This window comes from Neolamprologus multifasciatus, chromosome 23 (assembly GCF_963576455.1).
Source record: "Neolamprologus multifasciatus chromosome 23, fNeoMul1.2, whole genome shotgun sequence".
NCBI lineage: Eukaryota > Metazoa > Chordata > Actinopteri > Cichliformes > Cichlidae > Neolamprologus > Neolamprologus multifasciatus.
The window spans coordinates 31,185,669-31,210,329 of NC_140460.1; the positions used below are offsets into that span (position 1 = coordinate 31,185,669).

At 41.1% G+C, this 24,661-nt stretch overlaps 1 protein-coding gene across 2 annotated transcripts; it reads right to left on the reverse strand.

Moving 5' to 3' along the window:
• Positions 1-3,494: 3,494 nt before the first annotated feature.
• txndc16 (thioredoxin domain containing 16) lies at positions 3,495-23,798 on the reverse strand. 2 transcript variants are annotated; one of them, XM_085151112.1, is made up of 20 exons: positions 23,351-23,798; positions 22,043-22,213; positions 20,699-20,781; positions 20,543-20,616; positions 19,482-19,556; positions 19,139-19,260; positions 18,043-18,133; positions 15,490-15,658; positions 13,756-13,925; positions 13,612-13,672; positions 13,407-13,521; positions 13,139-13,285; positions 12,742-12,801; positions 12,167-12,365; positions 11,799-11,935; positions 9,641-9,719; positions 9,067-9,208; positions 6,993-7,180; positions 6,675-6,865; positions 3,495-4,875 (listed from the first exon to the last, which is right to left on the reverse strand). In XM_085151112.1, exons 2-20 carry the CDS (start codon positions 22,197-22,199, stop codon positions 4,685-4,687), a joined length of 2,451 nt encoding a protein of 816 aa, XP_085007238.1. In that variant the 5' UTR covers positions 22,200-22,213; positions 23,351-23,798; the 3' UTR covers positions 3,495-4,684. The 2 variants fall into 2 exon arrangements, with proteins under 2 accessions (XP_085007238.1, XP_085007237.1); XM_085151111.1 differs by having other exon boundaries at positions 3,496-4,875; positions 13,374-13,521; positions 23,351-23,797.
• Between the last annotated feature and the right edge of the window lie 863 nt (positions 23,799-24,661).

Below are 24,661 nucleotides of genomic sequence, written 5' to 3' on the forward strand. Positions count from 1 at the left end.
GACCCAGAGAAGGTACGGGCCATCACACAGATGCCAGCACCAACTGACATAAAAGGGGTGCAGAGACTAGTTGGAATGGTCAACTATTTATCAAAATTCTACAAGCATCTGTCAGACGACTGTGAGCCTCTCAGACAACTGACACACAGAGACAGCCTATGGGAGTGGACAGACATGCAGGAAGATGCATTTAAAAGACTGAAAGAAAGACTAACACAAGTCCCAGTTTTGAAATATTACAGCCCTGAAGAAGAGCTGACGCTGCAGTGTGATGCCAGCGAGACAGGACTGGGAGCAGCTCTGACTCAACATGGAAAACCAGTGGCATTTGCAAGTCGTGCACTGACGCTCACTGAAAGAGGTTATGCACAAATTGAAAAGGAATGTTTAGCTATTGTGTTTGGGATGGAGAAATTCCACCAATATACATATGGTCGTCTTGTGAGAGTGCAATCAGACCACAAGCCACTGGAGAACATTATTAAAAAGCCACTGTTACATGCACCTAAGAGACTGCAAAGGATGTTATTAAGGCTGCAAAAATATGATATAACCATAACATATGTTCCAGGCCGCGACATGCTACTCGCTGATACGCTGAGTAGGGCCTACCTGCAGGACAGCATCAAAAGCCAGACGGAGTTGGAGACAGAATGTGTCAACATGGTGGACTATGTACCTTTTTCAACAGAAAGCATGGACAGAATACGAGCAGGGACAAGAACCGACCACACACTACAAACGCTGATAAAAACAATACAAAATGGGTGGCCAGCCTGTAAGAAAGATGTACCTGTTGAAATAACCCAGTTCCAATCTTTGCAGGATGAATTGAGCACACAGGAGGGATTGGTCTTCAAGGGAGAGAGAGTGGTGATTCCAGAAGCACTCCAGGCAGATATAACCCAGCGAATTCACTCAACACACATCGGCACAGAAGGGTGCCTCAGGAGAGCTAGAGACTGCGTCTACTGGCACGGTATGAACGACCACATCAAAAAGTACATCGCTACATGTGACATATGTCGGTCTGTGGATGCAAAACAACAGAAAGAGACACTAAAACCACACGAGGCGACCACGAGACCATGGACCAAAGTTGGGACAGATTTATTCAACTTTGAGGGTAGGGACTACCTAATAACCGTTGATTATTACTCCAACTTTTGGGAGATAGATTATCTACCTGATACCAAGTCGAGTACTGTGATTAGGAAACTAAAGACTCATTTTGCATGTCAGGGAATCCCAAATATTGTTTTTTCTGACAACAGGCCCCAGTACAGTTAGACAGAGTTTGCCAACTTCAGCCGGAAATGGGAATTTCGACACCATACCTCATCACCTGGCTATCCGCAGAGCAACGGCAAAGCTGAGTCTGCCGTTAAAACTGCCAAACGACTCATGAAAAAGGCTAAATTGGCTGGACAGGATCCATATTTGGCCTTATTGGACCACAGAAACACCCCAACACAAGGTTTGACTACCAGCCCTGCACAGAGACTGTTAAGCAGGAGGACGAGGACACTCCTCCCAATAGGAGACAGATTGTTGCAACCCAAAGTGACTGACAACAAGTTAGCACTGATGAAAACCAGAGAGAGACAAACAAAGTACTACAACAAGACGGCGAAGGACATGGACACATTAAACCCGGGGGACTTGGTGCGAGTCCAACCTTTTGAACCACACAACTTATGGACCAAGGCTAGAGTGTGTAACACTCTGGGAAACAGATCCTATGATGTGGAGTTGGACAACGGCAGAGTCCTCAGAAGGAATCGTCGCCATCTGAGGCGAGCTGTGGAGGTCAAAAAAGACATGTCAGCACATCTCCAGCCTGAGGGAGAGAACATTACTGTGCCGACACAGAGCAAAGAGAACACACAAAACAGCACTACCAGGTCAGGACGGGTAGTACAACAACCTGGATATCTGAAGGACTATGTATGCAATTAAGGGGTAATCTGTGAGTTATATGTTGTGATTTGTTTACTGGTTAGAGAACAGACCAAAACATCTGTGATAATATTTTGAGTTATGGCTTTGTGATCTGTTTACTTGTTTGGAAGAAGAAAAAAAAAAGAAAAGAAAAAAGAAAAGAAAAAAAATAAGGAAAAGAGAAACAAAACGGAAAAAATGAATAAAAGTAACACTAAAGGAAAATAGAAAGAAAGCTAAAAAAAGTAAGTGGAAGAAAGAATTTTTTATTTTTTTGAAGAAAATGGTGTCCAACAAAGAAATGTCATGTCTAAGTTTTGTTCCAGTTGCAAACTGAGTTCTCAACTTATGAATAGTTCATTGTCTTTGTAAAAGAAAAGGGATGTAGCAATGGGAATTGCATTTACCCGTGTGTTCCGCCCGGAGTCTTGAGAGTGTAACACCGGAGGTGAGAAGTAGAGACTCGTGACTGCTTGTTAAGAGGTTAATAAAAGTTTACCTCGGAGGAGGGAAAGTTCAACCGAGCATCTTGTGGAGTTTATAGAGAGAACAAGATGAAACACCTGTTACCCATTCCCTGATTGCTCCCCCTGTGTATTTAAGCCCTGTGTTTCTGTGTGTCTGTGTCGTGGTCTACCCTCATTTATGCTGTGTGTTCTGTCTGCCTGCTCATGTAAGTTTTTTTTGGGTTTTTGTTACGTTTTGCCAGCAATAAAAGCTGAGTTTTAAAATACACTTTTGCCTCCGAGCGTCTGCACTTTGGGTCCTCCTTACCACCACTCCTGCCTGCACACAGCCCTAACCTGACACCATGTCGACCAATCAAAAATGATATGGCAACATGACATTTGGATGTTTAGGAAGAGGGGGAAGTTTTAGGAGTGACAGCGAGAGAGAGAGAAAGAAAGAAAGACAGCAGAAAAAGAGAGAGAGAGAGAGAGTTTTGAGAGATTAGTGACGTTTAGCGTGTTTGTAGTTTGTAGTTAGTGTGTTGTCTTATGTAGTGTGTAGTGTTGTGGATAGTTTTGTGTTGTGTGTCAGAACAATAAGGTGACTGCTGTCTCCAGGTAGAAACAGGAGTGATACACCTGCTGCTGTCAGACCTGCAGGTATCAGGCTGTGATGTTCTCCTTTATACCGGACAGAAATTGTTAGAGTGGCACAAATAATTTGTGTGGCATCTTATTGAAAAAGGGGTGAAAGGTAAATGGCTGCAAAAAACTTTTGCAAAACTTGTGCATATGATTTTAAAATTGACCATTTATACTTGCATTTAAAGTTATGAAATATGATTCATTAAATATGTTTGTGGTTGTAACAGCAAAAAATATAACTTTTTCAAATCGGATTTTATGTTTTTTGTCTGACTTTAGATCAATACAGTGTGTCAAAATGAAAACATAACTGTACATAACATAACCAGAGGGTTAAACTTTTTTTTTTGAAGTAACGTAATAGTTATTTTTCAAGTAATTAATTACTTTTAGAATATTGTAACTCAGTTACTAACTTAGTTACTTTTTTGAAGAAGTAACTAGTAACTATAATTAACTACTTTTTCAAGGTAACTTGCCCAGCACTGGTTGTTAAGCTGTAATCAGCTTCTCTGATTACTTGATTGGAGTGCTCTGGGATCTGTATCAGCCAATACCAGGGACCGAGCACTGAAGTTTACATAAAATAAACTAAGCCGAAACCATTAAATGCCTAACCAGCCTGTTCCAGGGATCTGTGTCAGCTGATCCCTGGGACCGTGCACTGAAGTTTTAGATCAAATAAACTAAGCCGAAACCATTAAATAACTAACCAGCCTGTGCCAGGGATCTGTGTCAGCCGATCACTAGGACCATGCACTGAAGTTTTAGAGAAAATAAACTAAGCCGAAACCATTAAATACCTAACCAATATGCAAGCTTTAAATCTGCCGTTTATCAGGCATATCAGGCATAGTAGAAACAGTGTGACAAACTGCACACAGAGTTTGTGTGTTTGCTGGTGTTTGTTGAGCTGATAGAAACGCTGAATTTGAAATTAGCTGCAACTAAATAAACATCACTGTCTTCATGCTTCCTCCTCTTCTGCTGCTGCTCGAGCTAGATTCTGACACCTGCACTCCTTCCAGCCCACTTTAACTCCTCAGTATAAACACTACAAATGAAACTGCTGAACCTAATGTAACGAGTCTGTTTTGAAAACGTATGTCATCGAAAGTACAGATATTTGTTTCACCGAGTAGACGATATGACACGATGATAACATAAGACTGGTTTTTGAGTTAATGAATGGAATGAACACATTTTTATGGATGCGTTCATAAAAATAGTTAAACACACTTTTTGTTTTCCAAAAGTTTATGAGTTGCAACGAAATTAAGGGACAGTTTACTGACTGACACATAATTATTTCAGTTAACTGGCACATGAGCAGCTTTAAAAATAAAACCAAACAAAAACAGCCAATCAGATGCATCTACAAAGTTAAAAGAGTCACAAAATCACAGCAGTAACAAATCAGACAATAAAACAGTCTCAATAAAATTTTTTTAAAAAAAATAACATCCAGGAACAACTGAAAGGTTTAATGGCCAGCATGTCACATTAAAACACAATGGCAAAAATATTATTATTACTATTATTACATTATTATAATCTTTCATTAAATACTCAGTAACCCAACATTTAAGCTGTATATTATTAATAGAAAAGAAGACTTCAAGATCAGCAGTGTTCTTTCCATCTGATGTTCAGAGCTCAGAGTGAGCGTGACGACTGTCACCTGTCATGTCCTTTACCACTACATGTTCTTTCACATTAACCTCTTCCTCCTCCTCCTTAGGAGTTTGCTGCTGGGCAGAGTCAGGTTCCTGCATGTCCATAATTTTCAAGAAGTCATAGAACTCAAAAGCAGGTGGCCAGCTATCCTCATCCAGCAAACCTACAGAACAAAAATATTTAATTATAATGTGAAGTTTCATACAGAATTAAAATGTAAGATAAATTATATTATTAAAAGCATATTTGTCTTAAGATTATAAAGTAAAACACAGGAATTTTCACAGGAATGTTGATGTCAGAGTGCTGTAACATCAATTTCTTTTGTGTCTTCTTTACTCATCAGTCATTTTAAATGCCAATAAAAATATATCAGCAAATAGCTAATATTGGCCGACATATCAGTCGGGCTTATCTTCTCCAGTCTTCTTGAGTTTATTCTATATAGCCCAGGTTGTCCTGTTTTAGCTCCTTGGTTATTAGGTTTCCCTTGTGTCTTTGTCCTCTGTGTCCCTCTGTGTGTGTCTCTGTTTATGTGTGTGTCCTTGTGTCTTCTTTCCTTTTCTCTTCCCATGTTCTCCTCCTTATGTTTCATTTCATCCCTCCCCTGCCTGTCATTTTTATCCCATGTTTCCCCAGACCGTCATGTCTCTCCTCTCACTCTCTCACTCTCTGTGTCTCGTCTCCATTATCTGTTCCTGCGTCCCCCTCGTTATCTCCTCCGTTATCTCCCTAATCCATCTTGTTTCCTTTTGTGTCCTTTCCTCTCAGTTCCCGTGTCATGCTATGAGTTAGTCTGTGTCTTAGTGTTTCCTGGTTTATTTTGATAGTCTTGCGTTCCATGTTCAGTGTGTTTAGTTTTGCTTCTATTTATTTATTTATAAATAAATACAACTTTATTTCTATAAATAAATTAAATAACATTTTTTTTATTTATAGACCATTTTTGTTCCTGAAGTTCAATTTATAATCGTCACAACAACTTTTTTCACTTTTATAAAATGACTTCAAATAATAATTTTAGGACTCACTCATATATGACAACCATCTCTACCTGTAAACTAAATGCGAGTCTGCAAACATAATACAGGTTTAACAGCATTTCCAAATCGATGAATAGTAAAAATGAATACATTGCAATCCAGCAGAAGAGTTTTGGTTAAAACAAGATTACAGCCAGTCAAAAACAGAACCTTAAGTCCTGCTGCATTAGTAAAAAGGTTGTTAGTCCGCAGTTTGTGTGCAGAGAATCAATTAAACGTGGTGCATTTCAGTGATGGAGACCAGCATCTTATCTCGGCTCTTGCCTTTATACACTCCAGAGCTAAAAGAGGACTCCAGATAGTTCGGGTTTCATATCTGAACTACGTTCAACAGTTATATTAACAGTTCTCTCACTGATACAGAAGACTGCTGAATGTGTAGTCAGTCTTTATGGTGGGAATGTGCTGACCACAGGTATTATTTCCATTTAGAAATATGACCAGTACAAGTGATTTCTCAGATTAACTGTTGTATGTAGAAAGGTAAATAGACAGAAGGACAGCCTCTTAATTGTAAAGGTCAGTCAACAATCCCACACAATGTCTGCTTTTGTCATTGCATCCAGTCTCATTTGATGACTTTGTGCGAGATTTTCAAAATGTGCTTGTAACTCAAATAAATTCCAGGTGACTAGAATCTACAAACTGCTAAAGGTAAATCTGAGGCATAGTTAAATTGTTTATTATTGATTTTTTTATTGACTGGAAATTCCATCCAGACTGAGGTGACCTAAACATTACCTTAAAGATTTCAATCTTTAAGGTAATCTTGCACATTTCTAATCTCAATTCTGCTTTTAAGAGTGACCGGTTCATTAACTGTCTGTAATAAGGCAGAATTATAGCTGTATAGCATAGCTGTCTTGGAATTTATGGGACTGTAAACTCAGCTTTAAGCTTTCTGTTCTCTCCTCCTTACCTGTTGGTGACTCAGTACCATCCTCGACCCTTTGCAGCCAGTGAAGGACTGAGGAGGCCACTATGGGGGTGTTGGGTGGGTACTGGTATATTTGGTCTCCGGAGGGCAAGTGTGTGAGGACTAGTGCAGGAAGAGGGGGCATAGAGCCTACGTATGACCCCAGGACGGACATACCAGCTGGAGTGCGTCCACTGAAACAAAAATATATAATAATTGTCAAGATAACATGGACAGCATTAAACAAAAAAAAAGTGGGGATTCTGGATTGTTTACATGATGGAAAAATGGAGCAGCAAATAAGCAGAAACAGAAACCTACAGATGGATCCAGCAGGCCAAATATCGCTCCATCGTTTCCCCTCCTGACTCTACTACTGTTCTCATCTCCTTCACCAGCGCCTGGTTCTGCCTCCGCCCAATCTTGTCCTCCTCCTCTCCCACAAACAGAAGGAGTAGGGCTTTGCCCAGCAAGAGGAAGGATGGCAGATTTTCTATAGTCAGCTCAGGCTGGGGATAGAAATCATGAAAAGAGGACGAAGAAGTGCCAAATAACACAATGACTTCAAATATCTGCATTTTCACAAACTCACAGTCATCACACTACAAACCAGATAAAACACAGGCCAGTGAAATGAACAACATCCCAAATGAAAAAGAGAAGGTTTGACTTTAACACAATCACCACAAATCTTGAGTTTCGGCTAATTATCCAAAGTTTACGCATCACTGATTTTTGCTGCACCTGCAACATCCTGCAGAAAACCTGCTTACAAAGGTCAGCACCAAGCATGTTAGAAGCAGCTGTTTACTTCCTGTGAAGAAGACTGCAGCTGGAATTTTAAGAGGGTCTGTCAATTAAATAGTGAGATGGCTGAGCCAATATTAAGTAATAAAGATTTACTAAGCAGAGCACGAGTGCAAGGCTGTGACTGCAAAATAAACGTATCCATGAGAGTGGACGGTACTGCGAGTAATCTGCTGACAATGCACAAATCTGATTTAATGCTGACCTGTACAATCTACAAAGTAGATATAAAACAAAGCGCCTCATCAGTCCCGTCAGCAGTTTTTAACACTAGCAGGGATTTTTCTGATGGTGCAATTCTCCTTGAATTATATATGACACATTTCAGTCCAGGTCACCCTCTCACCATCATAAATAACACAGAAGCAAGTGTTAATGTCTCCATTTAACTCGATTTATCGAGTCATATTCTGTGATTGATTGGTGTGAGGTCATCAGCACAGCCAGAGGGGAGAATGTGTCATTGACTGGACTTTTGAGCCCAAGCTCCATGGAAGCATTTTCACAGCAGGAATCAGACCCTTAACCCATCTTATCATCCATCAAGGATTACCGAAGCATTACTCTGACCTGGCATGACCTCTGTATTTGGAAAGCCGTAACTAAACCACATGTGAAGCCCATTACCTGAGACTATGATACTATGAACACGCCATAGTGGCTTTTATAAACATCCAAGAATTTATAGCAGTGTATTTTCAAGTGGGATTACGGAGGTCCTCAAAGGCTTTATCAGGTGACACCCTCCAGCTCGCACTGGAATGGTTCGCAGCCAAGTGTGAAGCGGTGGGAATAAGAATCAGCACCTCAAAATCTGAAGCCAAGAAAAGGGTGGAGTGCTCACTCTGGGTCAGGGACGAGTTCCTGCCCCAAGTGGAGGAGTTTAAGCATCTTGGGTACTTGTTCACGAGTGACGGGAGAAGGGAGCGGGAGATCGACAGACGGATTGGTGCGGCTGCAGTGATGCGGACACTGTACTGGTCCGTCGTGGTGAAGAGAGAGCTGAGTGTAAAAGCAAAGCTCTGAGTTTACTGGTCGATCGACGTCCCTACCCTCACCTATGGCCACGAGCTGTGGGTAGTGATCGAAAGAACGAGATCGCGGATAGAAGCAGTGGAAATGAGCTTCCTCCGAAGGGTGGCTGGCTTCTCCCTTAGAGAACCAGATCCAGAAGGGCCCCAGAGTAGAGCCGCTGCTCCTCCATGAGCAACATGAGCACTTCCTGGGTGAGGTGTTTTGGGCATCTCCCATTGGGACGAGGCCCCGGGGCAGACCCAGGACACACTGGAGAGATTATATCTCTCGGAAGGCCTGGGAACGCCTTGGTGTTCCCCAGGCCAAGATGGAAGAGGTGGCCGTGGAGAGGGAGGTCTGGGCTTCTCTGCTTAAGTTGCTGCCCCCACGACCCGGCCCCAGATAAGAGGAAGAAGACGGATGGATTATAGTGATTAAAATCAAGCTGGACTTAGTTATTCACTCACTATTCCTGACTGGATGATTGCATTGAAACAAGTCATCCAACTTGAATTTGTGACTAGTTTTGCAAAAAATGATAAAGACAAGTGTACACACACACACTATGGTTTACCATTGGGTGGAGCAGCGCAGTGTTAATGTGTGTGAGCAGCTCTTCAGCAGACGAGGAGGCAGGCAGTGTGAAAGGATGAGTGTGTGTCCTCCAAGATGGAAACACTAACACTGCGGGAAGGTCTACAGTGTGGTCTGCAGCCCTGCATAGTCACCATGCACGCACGCACACACACATACACACACACACAATATAAGTAAAACTAATAAACAATATTTTAAATGGTTAAAGTTCAAATATTAAACATTGGAAACACAGCTAAGTTTTTAATGACAGGTATGTCTAAACCTTTACAAAATGTAACTACAACATTGATTAAAGTGTCTTTCCAAAGCCAGGTTGGATTATAGTAGGTACGTGTAGGATTTCCACCCCTCAAAAACAAACTGCTTAACCGTCCATCTCCTAAAGCCTTTAAAAGCAACTGGAAATCCTACATTTCAAAGTTAAGAAAAACAGACAACTTCAAACTTCAGCTACAGTGTGTTTTTCAAAACGTCCAGTAATTTAGGACTTTAAACTCGAAGAAGCAGTTTGCCAATTTGCCTCAACCTTGAAATGGTAGAGCTCGTACCATTTCTCTGCCAGTTCATCTGTCAGCAGTCCAGTCAGTGCTTCTCCTCTCAGGGACTTTGCTGCTTCGGTAAACGCTGCTAAACATGGCAATAAAGAAAAATTTGGAAAGAAAGAGTAAGTAATACGGGATACTGGAAACACACCGTCTATTTAAAATAACAAAGAGAAAAAGACTAAAATCAACAATGAGCAGAATCTGAACTCATTCGTCTGTGTTGTCCAGAACTGAATGAAAGCACAACAACGAGCTGCATTGTTAGATCAGGGTATATAGTTCCACATTACCATGAACACTCACACTGCAATTTATTTTGACCGATCGCTCAACTGTCGCAGTGGATGCACCAAGCAAGCAGCCTCAGTGATATCAATGTGAAAATCCTGGGTGACTTCCTTCTGGAAGATTATCTTGTTAATAATTTTACCTCCTCATTACGTACGATTCTCAATACTGTAGCGTAGTGTAGAGAGCTTCCCTTCATTGGTTCCTTGTTAAATCCAGAATTGAATTCAAAATCCTGCTCCTCACATACAAGGTCTTAAATAATCAGGCCCCATCTTATCTTAATGACCTTCAAGTACCATATCACCCCATTAGAGCACTTCGCTCTCGCTCTGCAGGCCTACTTGTTGTTCCTAGAGTATTTAAAAGTAGAATGGGAGGGAGAGCCTTCAGTTTTCAGGCCCCTCTTCTGTGGAACCAGCTTCCAGTTTGGATTCGGGAGACAGACACTATCTCTACTTTTAAGATTAGGCTTAAAACCTTCCTTTTTGCTAAAGCATATAGTTAGGGCTGGACCAGGTGACCCTGAATCCTCCCTTAGTTATGCTGCAATAGATGTAGGCTGCCGGGGATTCCCATGATGCATTGAGTTTTTCCTTTCCAGTCACTTTTCTCACTCACTATGTGTTAACAGACCTCTCTGCACTGAATCATATCTGTTATTAATCTCTGTCTCTCTTCCACAGCATGTCTTTATCCTGTCTTCCTTCTCTCACCCCAACCGGTCGCAGCAGATGGCCCCGCCCCTCCCTGAGCCTGGTTCTGTTGGAGGTTTCTTCCTGTTAAAAGGGAGTTTTTCCTTCCCACTGTCGCCAAAGTTGGGTTTTTCTCTGTATGTATTATTGTAGGATCTACCTTACAATATAAAGCACCTTGAGATGACTGTTGTTGTGATTTGGTGCTATATAAATAAAACTGAAATTGAATTTATTGTGACAAAGCAGACAGACAAACGCCTTCGATGCTTGTTTCCTGCGGGGGAACACGGCGGGTCTGTGTGCCGCGCTGGAATGGTAGCGCTGTGCAGGGCGGCTGCTGTGTTCGCGTCGGATTACTCCTCACCCCCCACCCAATCCTGTGGCTTGTCATGTCTTTCACAATGTTGTACTGTGGACATTTATGTGCTTTTTGTGCAGAGGAGTTTTTTTGTTTCCTGTTTTCGTGCTGTCCTACCATGGAAGCACAGCATGAGTAGAGGTCTCTTTTTTTCCTCTTGTACTTTCCCATTGTAGTGTATATTTCTGTGTTTTTCTGTAACGCTACCGATCTCCGACTTGTATCCCCATGTAATGTCTGTGTTGTGTGTGTAAAGTCGGGGGTGGGGGTCCCATTTCACTGCAGGGCAACCTGCATGTGGCGAATAAAGCTTTGATTGATTGATTGATTGATTGATTGATTGATTGAGACAACTACTTTCCCATTTGGTTGTTTACCACTCCCATTCATATAGTGATCATGTGTAGTGATCTGCCCCTTATTTATCACCCCCACTTTCCAAACACCAAGATAGCAATAGTAAAAACACTCATCTCATTGCTTTAAAACAGGAGTTCACAAACCAACAGAGGTCACAGTAGCTAAATGTATCTTTTATATATTAGCCAGAGTGAGTATTAGCTGATTACACCTACTCTGTTACTGTAAAAACAATGCTAACATTGAGATAGCTATGAATGTGAATGAGTACAGACAACAGTGTTAATTCACAGCTACAAAACACCTCCAAGTATTTCTCCTCCACTCCCTTAAAAGTTCTTGTTTTGATTGCAGCTACTGGGAGATCTTCCTAAGTAGAATAACCATAACTAATAGAAGTTTAGCATTTGCACTTTGGCTTCCCTTGCAACAACAATGCACAATAACAACATCTTACCTGTTTGTGTCTGGGCCTCAAACAATCCCACAACTCTGTCAAGCTGGTACCCTGCTAGCTCAGGATGAGGCACTTCCAGAAGGAATGATTGCGCTTCCTCTAGAGTGGACAGACGAACAGGAGAAGCTACACGGCTTCTGGTTAAAAAAATCAAGTCCACACAAACACACGTGTACATGTAAGTAGACTGACATTAAAAAGACAGCGCTACAAAACTAAACACACCTCTATTTCTATTTCAGGTTAAAGGGAAAGGATTGTACAAGTACACTAACTGCTATTTCAATAACTTAATCAATCCTTGATTTGGACCCGATTGAGGTTAAAGGCTTATATATGACTTCAAAGTTATATTCATGTTTTCTCACATCATGATGAAGCGATGTAGTGACTCACTACCCAGCATTCCTCTGAAGTGCTGGGCCGGATGCTGGGGGTGAAGAAACAAGACACTGGGAAAGGCAGTGATTGGCTGGAAGGGGACAGCACTGCCTGGCTGAGCGGCGCAGAGGTCGGTCCATTCGCTGCAGTCGACCACACTCATCTGAACTTCGTTGACCTCTGAGTCTTAAGGTCAGTGAGAGCAAATCATGTGTTGATGAGTGAATTTTCTATCCATTGTTGCTATTAATCAAGTTTTGAATTAAGTGCAAATGAGGCCTGAATATTACATCTGCCTAGATAACAACCCTTTGTGGTTAAGGCAAAAGCGTAATTCATTCAGTACATGGATTTAGACGACTGTATGTTGGTTCACAAGGGGGTTTCATCTTTTGTGAATTTAGACAAACTGTAAAGCACAATAATAGGAGTCATAACTGACGTGTTACTGCCATCCAAACACTCTTCTGTTCAAATACAGATCTCTGTTTTGACGTCTGCTAAAATAAACAGTGGAAACATAGCCCCCCCCCCTCCCAAAACCCCCCCCCTGCTTGTTTACCTGCAAGTCTCTCTGCAACTTCAATGAAAGAGCTGAGAAAAGCCATTGAAACAGCATCCCCTGGTGGGAGAAAACAGAAACTGCAATTCACTTGCATTTCATGTTCAAGAGGAAAACTTTTTTTTTTACATAAAGTATGCCTGGCTCATATAAGAGACATTATATGAAAGGGATGAATTCCAAAACAGTAAATATGGTGGTAGAAGTATAACTTCCAGGGGAGGGAAAAGGCTTCATAAAGACTGTTAGAAGTAAATGAGCAACATTTTTTAGAGTTTTAAATCAGATTTGTCTGATGATTCTATACATGTAGTTTCTCTTTCCTGGTAAATACTGAATTTGTTGTATTAACTGCCTAAAGTGCCAAGACGCCTCTAAAGCAGCGACTCTGTCTTACATTTGAGGTAGAAGAGCACCACTGTGAGGCCACTCTGTGCTACTGCAGTGTGAAAGTTGTCTGACGTCAGTTGGGTAACTGAATCCATGTCCGATAAGGTGCCTCTGTTTTCAAAAACTGCCGCTGCGATTTCATCGTCCAGCTTGCCTGGAGACCAATGCAAACACAAAAAAGTTGAACTCTTGTTCTCATTCTTCCTTTTCTTCACGCTTCTTTCACTCTTGAGTCCCTTTACCAAAATGTGAATCTTCCTCATTGTGATCCACACCTTCGTTGTCTTCTTCATCATCCACCTCCTCCTCCTCTTCATCTTTTTCTTGATCTGCGAACAGCACCAACACCTCATCGAGGCTGTTTAAGGTCAAATACTTTACTTCTAAACTCTGGAGGTGCACACACACAAACAAAAACGTGGGTAAGAATAACAAGTGCTCTCGTTCTGTGTATTATCTTGTGCCATGTTAGTGTCACACCTTCTCAGGCAGCCTGTAAGCAGCATTGTACTCATCAGGGGTTTTCACTGCAGGGCTCTGCCTGGAAACACACAAACCCATAAAAGAAATGATCTTAATGTCTTCATATCCATGCTCGTACACGTAGCTGGAGCTGTTGCACACCTGTGTACAAGCAGCAGCAGGGCGAGGCCTCGCAGCCTCCATGCCAGCGTGGTGGCCGTATCGAGGTCCAGGTGCTCAGTTGCGGGATGAGAGAAGAGGAAGACCTGGGGAGTCTGCTGGTAGGGGAACTGGGGGGGCTGGACTGAGGAGGGGTCGTCGTACACCTCGGTCTGGTAAGGAAGAGACACAAAGTGTTAAGAGATTCTACTCATGGTGGCAGGGTGGCTCTTTTGTGCACAACATGCTCATGGTTACTTTTTTTTTTGTAAATTTGGTAAGTTGTACGTTGCTTTTTTCTAAAGGTCTACTTACAAAACACAGCTGCAATGACAGCACAATAACCACATGATCTAATATGCTGTGTTCCTGTTAAAAGGGTGTTTTTTCTCCCCGCTGACGCCAAGTGCTTGCTCATAGGTGGTGATCTGATCGTTGGGGTTTTCTCAGTATTACTGGAGGATCTTTAGCTTACAATATAAAGCATTTGTTATGATTTGACACTATAAAACTAAATAAAACTAAATTGACTTGACTTGTGAACTGTGAAGAAGCTTGCGTAGTGAGTCTTATATTGTTATTAAAGCTGCTTTTACAGGAAGCATCGAGTAAGTCCAACTTTTAATCACTCCTCAGAAACGTTAGCCTACAGGTAACTGAAAGAAACGTCACAATATGTGACTACTATAAACAAAGAGAACAGGAGGCTGTCATTCTCCTTCTTAATGACTGAACTCCTCAATTTTTTTTTGATCTTGCTCTTTTGTTTTGGACCGCTGAGTTTAACAGGTTAAGAAGCTAAAATAAAGTCAAAGTTTAGTTGTCAGTGTCATGAAGGTTGGTCTATTTTACCCTTGCTAAATCACTGTGGTAACTTATGCTGAAGTCCAGCTTCTCACCGAATCTTTCACTTAAAATATATTTTAGAGCAGGGATGCCTACTGTGAGGCCCGGGGGCTAGAAATGACCTGCCAAAGTGTCCAATCCGGTCAACTGGAAAATGTACTACGGTGAGGACATCCCTGCTTTAGAGCTATAAAGATTCAGTGCTGAAGAAATACACTTTATACATGAAAGTTGTTAAGCCGTACCTTACTAATCCCACTGATTGAAGCCCAGCCAAAGAGTTACAGCAGCTGGAATTGCACCTAACAGAGATCAGATTAGAAAAGTGATCAATTACATCTGTTGGCCACTTCTTGCCAATAATCTTCATTTATTAAAATAAATTTCACTTTGACCTGGCAACAAAATAAAGCGTTCTCAATTTTTCCTCTATGAGCTTGTGGGAGAGTGAACACGCTGACTAAATATTTAAATGTATCTGAGGTGTCAGAGTGCTGATGTGCAGCTGTCACATTAGTAACAAACAGCAGGAATGAGAGGGCACTGAGAAATAAAACACTTATACAACTCAAGACAGTATTCTGGGTTTTTTGGCGTGTTTGTGAAGATCAGAAATTGAGAAGATTAACAACCAACTGCAGCACCGCTGTCTTGTCTTATTTGCATAGATCTGTATCACCAAATGAGCACAGACACTGAGCCTAAAGCAGAAAGAACACTGATAACAACCCTTATCTCTGACTGGGGTTTTGTCAAGTCAGCTAACGCAAAGAAAACTGAACCATGAACTTCACTCTGTTCGCACAACGCCAACAGCTCGATGACATTTTATACGCCAAATAACCTGATGAATTTCGCATGAATTTACAAAGTAATCCTGTACCAGCTTACAACTAGTGGAGCCTCCATGAGCTGCAGGAAGGAGTGGAGGCTTAAGGTGGATAGGGGTTTCCTCATGCGGGTCAAAGGGCAGCGCTCAGAGGTCATTGGGGTCATGAACCCACTGTGAACTCTGCAGTGGAGGAACCACACTCGAGACGAAGGAGACGATTCGTTTACACTGAAAGACACACAGAGACAACTTCCTGAAAACACAGACTAACATCAAACACATTCATACTGTCGGGTCTTTAGTTTATAACATGAGAAATTACATGAATCCTTTTCTTTGTATCCACACTTGTGTGTTTGTCTATGCATTTCCAGCAGGATGTCAGACTTTTCATATTTTCTCCTAAGTATTTGGAGTCAGACCAGAAAAGCAAAAATTATCCTGGGTATGTTAAAAGCCTGTTTCGAATGACAGTCCCTTTGGTTTTCACAGCCGTGTGAGTTTAAGGTTTTGAGCATGTATCTCTGAGGTCACAAGGCCACAGCGGACACATCAACTGTCATCTTCAACTTGCTGCTGTAGCTGGAACTACATTTGCTGCACAGCTGTAGGACACTTTGCAAAGAGCCTCAATCTCAGCTTCTTCTTTTCTATGTTGTGTCTTACATAATATTCAAAGCGCTTCACTTGTTCCACATTTTGTCATGTTACAGCCTTATCTCCAGCTGGATTCAATTCATTTATCACCTGAAAAATTCTACTCACAATACCCGATAATGACAAAGTGAAAAACATTTGATTTATATTTTTGCAAATGCATTAAAAATTAAAAGCAAAACTAAATGTACACAATTTTTCACAGCCTTTGCTCAATACTTTGCTGAAGCACATTTGGCAAAATTACAGCCTCAAGTATTTTTGAGTATGATGCAACAAGAAACACTTTTTGGGGGGAGTTTCTCCTCTCAGGCAGGATGGGGAGCATTGGTGCACAGCCATCGGGTTAATCGGGTTACGTCTGAGCTCTGGCCGGCCCCTCAAAGGTATTCACAGAGAGGTCCCGAAGCCACTTCTTTGTTATCTTGGCTGTGTGTTTAGGTTGTTGTCCTGTTGGATGATAACTCAGCAGGTTATCATTAAGGATGTCTCTGTACATAGCTGGTCCCCCAGTTCTTGCTCCAAAAAACCATTCCCACAGCATGATACTGCCACCACCATGCTTCACCGTAGGGATGGTGTTGGCCTGGTGATGAGTGGTGCCTGGTTTCCTTCAGACACGGCCCACAGCATTCAGGCCAAATCAAAGTTTAGTCCTTGTTTCATCAGACCAGAGAATTTTGTTTCAGGTGCCTTTTTGCAAACTACACATAGGCTGTCATGTGTCTCTTACTGAGCAGTGGCTTACATCTCGCCACTTTACCACACGGGCCTGATTACTGGAGTGCTGCATAAGTGGTTGTCTTTCTGGAAGGTTCTCCTGGAGCTCTGTCAGAGCGACTATTGTGTTCTTTGTTACGTCCCTGACTAAGGCTACGTCCACACTAGTCCGGATAGATTTGAAAACTGTGTTTTCGTCTGAAAACGCTCCGCGTCCACACTAGTGTTTTCAGTTTCACAGAGTTCTGCGTCCACATTGAAACGGCCGACGTTCCAGTCCTGTGCATGTGGGAAAAGCAAGACGATTCATTTTTGTCTGCCGTTTATTTACTTTCCAGCTCTTTGAAACGTCGCAGCAAAATGTCGAGGAAAAGCACTGAGTTTTTTAAATGGACTAACAATGAGGTGGAGTTGTTGCTGTGAGTAACACAAAAGTACAAAGTTGCAAAAGCGAGTGAGAATTAAAGAATTTGAAGAAAAGCTATCTGGAGCATGTACAAACTGATATTAATCTTTAATAGGGCTGTCAAAATTGAGAGCAAAAAAACCTGCTGTATAATGCCCTCCGCTATCTTAGTTTAATTGGTCACATGACTACATCACATGACTAAAATGTGTCATCGTTTTCAAAAAGTCTCCGCGAAAGCACCATTTTCAAATGTATGTGTTTTCGAGAGCCTTTTCAAAATGCTGCGTTTTTCTTGAGCGAAAAGGCCGTCTCAGTGTAAACGGGAGGCCAAAACGGAGAGAAAACGATGCGTTTTCAAAGCATATTAGTGTGGACATAGCCTAAGGCCCTTCTACCCTGAACCCTCTGTGCTCATTGGGACTTTCCCCAGATCTGTGCCTTGATACAATCCTGCACCAGAGGTCTACAGACAGTTCCTTGAACTTTGTGGCTTGGTTTGTGCTTGGTGTGTCTTCTAAATGACATCCAAATGAATTTACTACAGGTGGACTCCAATCAAGTTGTAAAAATACTTATGTACATGTTATATTTGTGTGGTTTTTTTTTAAAATACATTTACAAGAAATTCAAGCGAACTAATGTCACTTTGTCATTATGGGGTATTGTGTGTAGAATGTTTTAGTTGAAAACTGAATTTAATCTAACTTGGAAGAAGGCTGTATCATGACAAGATGCTGAACAAGTGAAGCGCTGTGAATACTTCCCAGGTACAAGTGTTGTCATTGACGCCTGCTCTGTACACAAAGAAAGGCCAAAAAGAACATACCCTAGGTGCTTCAACACGGGTCCTCCTGTTATGAGAATAAACTGATATTTGGATCCATACACATAGGCCGTCTCCATAATCGATCTGTGCTCTTAAGAAAAAACAAACAAAGATGATACATTTAATCAATCAATGGGACAATGTCTGTCTTACAAAGTACGATCAAACCTATGAGTAGCTACTAAAAAGTTTACCATCTTTAGTCAAAGGAGCTTGCAAAGAAAAGCGTCTGGACTTCTTTAAGTTACTTGAAGACGTTTCACCTCTCATCCGAGAAGCTTCTTCAGTTCTAAGGTCAAATGGTGGAGAGTCCCAGATATAAACCTGGTGGGAGTTTCCCCCCACAGAGGGACAAAAGGACCCCCTGATGATCCTCTAATCGCCTGAGCCAAGGTGTGGAACTGGGTGTGGGTCCCAATCAGCCAGAGTTTCGGGTGAGTTCATTGTGAAACCTGGCCCCACCTTATCATGCGAATTCCTGAGGTAAGATGGCCCAGGATGTGAGTGGGCGTTAAGGTGTCTGGGAAGGGATCTCAAAACTGGATTATAGATGGCAGAGAGTTGGTGTCGTAAACCACCGCCTCTGTTCAAAGATGGTCGAGAGGTGAAAACGTCTTCAAGTAACTTAAAGAAGTCCAGATGCTTTTCTTTGCAAGCTCCTTTGACTACGATGACCTGGATGACTGAGAACCTTCACAGACATTTTACCATCTTTAATTTAGGACTTGGTGATATGACCTCAAATTAACATCATGATTTTGAATTTTGATTGATGAATGATTATGCATACACATACACAGGCTGGTGACCTATTGCAGGGCTAACACAGAGAGACGGACAACACTCGCACCTGTGGGCAATGCAGAATCACCATCTGCTGGAGTTTTACAGTCGGCTCAGTGTTCGAATTACGCTCTGAGTCATGTGACAACACAAACGGTATGTTTTATAGTTTATATAAGTATTGACAGAAATGAAAAACAAAGAAACAATAATAACAGACACGGGCAAGATTATGATTGTCAGTTTTGATTCCTTTTGAATTAACTGCCCAGCCTTACAGTAATTACTATCCTTCCTGTCCTTCTTCCCATACCTTGTGTTCCCAGACTGCAAACATAACCAAGCACAATGTCTTTCTTCCCTCTGGCTGCCTTTTCCATTGCGAGGAGGTCAGCATCTGTGTGGACATACTTTATCTCATCACGTAGAATGGCGCTGGAAGAGAAAAGCAGTCTTCAGTTAAATGCCAGAAGTACACGTTTGGCTCCCTTCTTTCATTTTTTCCCCCAACAAAGCTCACCAAAAGACAAAAAATAATGAGTGACTTTGGTTCTGGTTCAATCTCAGTGGATCATCTAAATGTATGTGATCCTAAAGGGTTCAAAAGTTAAAGTTTCACAAAGGTCTCTACAACACAGAGCATAAGGCTTACTTACAACAAGACTTCGGAGACTATCGAGTTGACGTCAAAGATAGTGTCCAAATCAAAACTCAAGAACTCCTTACCGCCTCTAGCAACAGAAAGACAAGGGCAGATTCAACGAGATTGCAACCATGCAGACACAAAAACCCTCATGAAGGTTATAATGTTCAGTTTTTATTCTCACTGTTGGTGAAAGTCATTGATGAAACTTTATGGACACTTAATGTTTTTTTACAGTTACAAATTCTAGTTTTAAAGGGAAGATGTTAAGAAGTTTACTGCATTACATTTCAGTTTCCATAATACTTTGTCCACTTCATTACTATATATTAGGGGAGTAGGTAAAAAGGTTGATACAGTAGCATTAATAGTGTATCTCAGTGATGATAGCTGGGATAAAACCTTTTGTGTTGACTGTTAGAAATACAATAAAGTTTTCATTAATATGAGCAGTAACCCTTCCCACATGTAGTTAGAACTTCCTCTGGACTCTGATGCAGAGCTTGTAGGGTGGATGCCAACAGGTGGCAGCAGATATTTTCATACTGAGGAGCAACAGAAATTGAAGTGGGGGAGAGACCAGTTAGATATAGTTTGGTGGAATAACTTTGCCTGTTTAACACAGTCGGGATCTGATTGCTCGTGGAGTCAGGAATCGGGTTTAAGGGAAGCTACGTCTTTTCTTTCTTGCTGAGTCAGAGATCAAATTCAAACACAGAGCTATATTACACCAATTTTTACATTAAATGTGAACATCACTTCCCAGTGTGAACAAATGCCAGTGAATTAAGTTGGAAATCACAGAGAAAGAGACAATCAGCAGATTTATTATCTTTATTTACAGACTTGAATTGTTATTCTTCCATTTTGTTACTGTAGCTTAGCATGATTCACACTTTAAAATAACCGTCACTTATTGTGTTCTGGCTGCTGTAGGTCCCACTTCACCCACGCTCAGAAACAAGCTATTTTAGTTCACTTTGCCCATCCTTTAAAACATCTTTCTTCTGATTGGCTGCCCCTCCATGTTCTGGTCATTTAAGAATGAACACATACTGAGACTTTACAACCCACCTGAACAAAAAAGCAGTGTGCAGCAGCTGTTCCTCTGCGCAGTACGTGTAAACCAGCTCTTTGTTACAGTTCACCTAAAAAGCAACGACAAAAAAGTGATTCAACATCAACTTCAATGACTGATGAAGCGCAGCGCTCACAGGGGGCTACACTTACCTTACCAACTAGTACTCCATAATCCTGAAGAGCTTCAGCAGACTTCTCCAACTCCACCAGGAACAGAGAGATGGTCGGAGAGACTGGAAACAGAGGAGGCGACAAAGAGAAACGCCTTTCAGACACGGACTGCTTTCCATTAACCTGAATCCACACATTTTAATGTATGATGAATTTTCTCTTATTCGTCTTATGCTACACATTCACATGTATTAAAGATTGAATTTTTTTTTTATTAAACTGAACTTTTAAAAAACTAAACCTTAAAAAAAATGTTGTTTGACATCATTTAATGACTGAATCTCAATCTGTGAACACATTTCAACATTAAATGTGTTTGGATTACAATCAGACTGTCTGTAGCTGCTTTGAAAACATCACTCTAAATACATTTGATTGAGTTTAGAGTCTTAAAGTCATTTCAGCTTCAGCTTCACTCAAATGTACACATCATTTGCAAGATCCAGCGTGTGACCGATTACAGGACGACTAATAATTAATCATTGATCAGTGTGTAACATACAGTAAATCTTTGCAGTACTGCCCACACACAGAGTTAGAGTTGTGGGTTCTACAGAATTGATTGTGAGCTGGTTATGAATAAAAGTGATCACTGTCTCTGTCATTATATATTGATGACTCAATAACTGGGAAAGTGTTCATGTTAAGTACACAAAAAAGCAAACTCCCGTAAAACTGGTATTTCCCTGTCTGTAAAAACATAACATGAGCTTTGACAGCAACTTTATTACCTTGCAATTGAATCAAAGCGTCAGTCACCTGGTTCAGGAGGGGAGGAGTCGGAGAAAAACTGTCTCTGTGAACTAAGCCTGCCAGCAGGTCTAGTTCACAGAGTCTGTTACCCTGGCAACTGACTCAGAATTTAATTTAATCGTCTTTCTGGAACAGAAAGCGAGAGTTTCCCTTATTTATGGTGAAAGCAAACCCAGAGATGTTAGCTAATCCTGCTTCCTGGAATAGGGCCCTAGCAGACAGAATGTCACTCACTATTTATGCACAGCCAGAAACAACACATTGATGTTCTGATAGTCATTTTGGTCTTTCTAACCCTCCAGCATCATCTAGAATCTCTGAAAAGCTCTTCTTCATCTCTTCATGTAGAAGAGATGGCTCTCCTGCACAAATGCTGCACAGCTCCTTATTTCAGTAAACTGACGTCAGGTCAGCATGGCTGCTAATTTCATTAGCATGTTGAACTCATCAAAATACACTTGTTCAGCACGCTTGCATGTTTCACATCACAAGCCTGATAATGAGGAGTGTGGGACCTATGACAAATGTACAACAGCACAGCTGAGATAGCATGAGCAGTGAGCTGCCTACCTTGATGCTCAAAATAGATGAACATCATCTTCCCAGAATGCAATTTCTCATAAAAGTCCACAGCTGTGTATTCAATCAGGTCTGAAGTGTTGGCCTTGTCTGTGCACCGTCCCGACCTCATCCACAGCAGGAAGACAGCAACACACATCCACATCATGGCTGAGGTGTGTTCTTTGGAAGAAACAATACTATTAAAGGAGCACAGTTTTATCTATCTATCTATCTATCTATCTATACACACACACACACACACACACATATATATATATATATATATATATGTGTGTATATATATATATATACACATATATATATATATATATATGTATATATATATATATATATATATATATATATATATAAGCTGCTTCATTGTTCTAATATATATTTAATTATAGAGTTTGTAGAGTTAATACTCTCAGCTTCTGAAATTTCTAAACTGCGCAGGGGAGCTGTCATATTTGAGTCCTAAACAAGAAACGGGGACGATTTAAGATGGGCTCACACTGTGCGATTTTTGGCCCATTTTGAGCCGATTTTTGAGTCGTGCGACCTTTTTGGTGATCGGCCCGATTTTGGCCTTCATCGTGCGTTGTGCATCGTGTAGTATACGTGGGGTAATGAGAAGCGATTAACACCTCACGACCAGCTCCCGATCATCAATCGCTTGGTCTTGAGGGTGTCACCGTAGCTTCTCACACTGCGCACGCGCAAACACATAAATGTCGGCGAAAAAGACGGAGTAGCACGGCAGTGCAGCGTGTGATCTGGACACAAGTGATAGAGGCACTTGTAGAACTTTGGAAAGCTCATCCGAGCCTTTTCGATGTGGCCTCACAAAATTATCACGACCACAACAACCATGAAAATAGTTGGATTTACATTGCTGCTCAATCAGCTACCTGATCAGTGTTTTTCATTAGCAATTTAGCAAAGTTGATGGTGGTGGTGTGCGTGTCTGCGTGAGTGAAAGACAGAGAGGGAGAGTGAGCGACAGATTTTCTGTTATAACCTTCATTTTTATGGACGCACAGTGTGAGCACTCAGGTCGCATCAGAGCATAGGGCCGTACAGCGTGAGACCCTGCATCGTGACCTACGAACTTCTAACTTCTGCGAGTCAATCGTACAGTTTGAGCAGGAGCCGAATCGCGCGACTGAAAAAAATCGCAGTGTATGCCCAGCTTAAGGCTCGTTATTGTTTTATGTGACCCATACCATCTGCTATATAGTTAATATTTCTTGTTCGGCTCAGTCAAATGAACAGCAGCACGCAAGAAGTGACAAAAATAAGCATGCTATCTGTTACCTGAATAAGCAGACTGCAGGAAAACCTTCAGGCTCAACTTGTTTCTTTCCAAGAGGTAAAAACCACAGCTAAAGCATTGATGGAGGGAGAAACATTACAACGATAATTATGAGCAAAAAACTATCTTACAGATATAAAACGTCCAAAAACACCGCTTTAAGATTTTCTTAAAAGCTAATTCTTTAGCTAGGCTTGTTAGCTGCCTATTGATGGATATTCGTGCTAAGGGCTTTAAATAGCTAACAATTAGCTGATATTAGTTTTAAATTTAGAATATGCATGTCGCTATATGTCCACGGGGAGTGTAGGCCCAAACCAGAACTGTTTCCAAGGTTATTTTTCGCCTTGATACACAATGAAATCTAAGAAAATAGTTCAAGATGTGACTCTCCAAGCTTAGCAAAACACTGTCAAATGCTCCGCGTTACGACGGCACTTCCGGGAAGCGTTTCAAAATAAATCCACAATAATATATTTTTGAAATTTATTTATACGTGCAAGCAAACATGAAAATATAGTATATAAGCCAATAACAAGGACTGTACAGTTATAAAGAGCTTGAAAGTCAATATCATGTATTACCAGCTATATTCTTCATCACAGCCTCTATTTCTTGTAATTTTTTAAGCAGTCTCTCAGGAATGGTTCCCCAAGCTTCTCGAATGACATTTTAAGCTCTTTCTTGGGATGTTGGCTGTCTTTTGTTCTGCTTTCTGTCAATATTATCCAGCACTGCTTCAATAATATCGAGGCTCAGACTCTGGAGACGAAAACAAATCAATGACTGATTAGGTTTTTCTATCCAGGTATACTTTTATTGCCTTGGCAGTGTGTTTGGGCTCAGTGTAATGATGGAAAATTAAGCTTCTGCCAATCACATGCGTTCCTGTTTGTATTGCATGGCGGATCAGAATCTAACGGTACTTTTCGGCGTTCATAATTCAATCAATTTTGATAAGATACCCAACACCACTGGTTGAAATGCACCCCTAAACCTTGGGTGTTGTACCTCTCTTCTAATGACCTCTGTACAAATTGATGATATTGATTAATATTCCTCTGGAAATGATCAGGGACAAGGACAGGAGTGGAAATAAATGATAATTCAATTTATTTATAAAGAGCTAAAATCACAACACAGTCGCCTGAATGCACTTTATAAAAAAAAGAAAAGGAGCTGTGACTTCTTGAAAACAAAATAGAAAAACAATTACAGGTTGCTCTCTCTTTTTTTAGTTAACGTAAAGCTAGCATATGCGTTTATATTGAAACCACAGACGTTTTGGTGCCTCTGACTTTTTCCTTTACCCA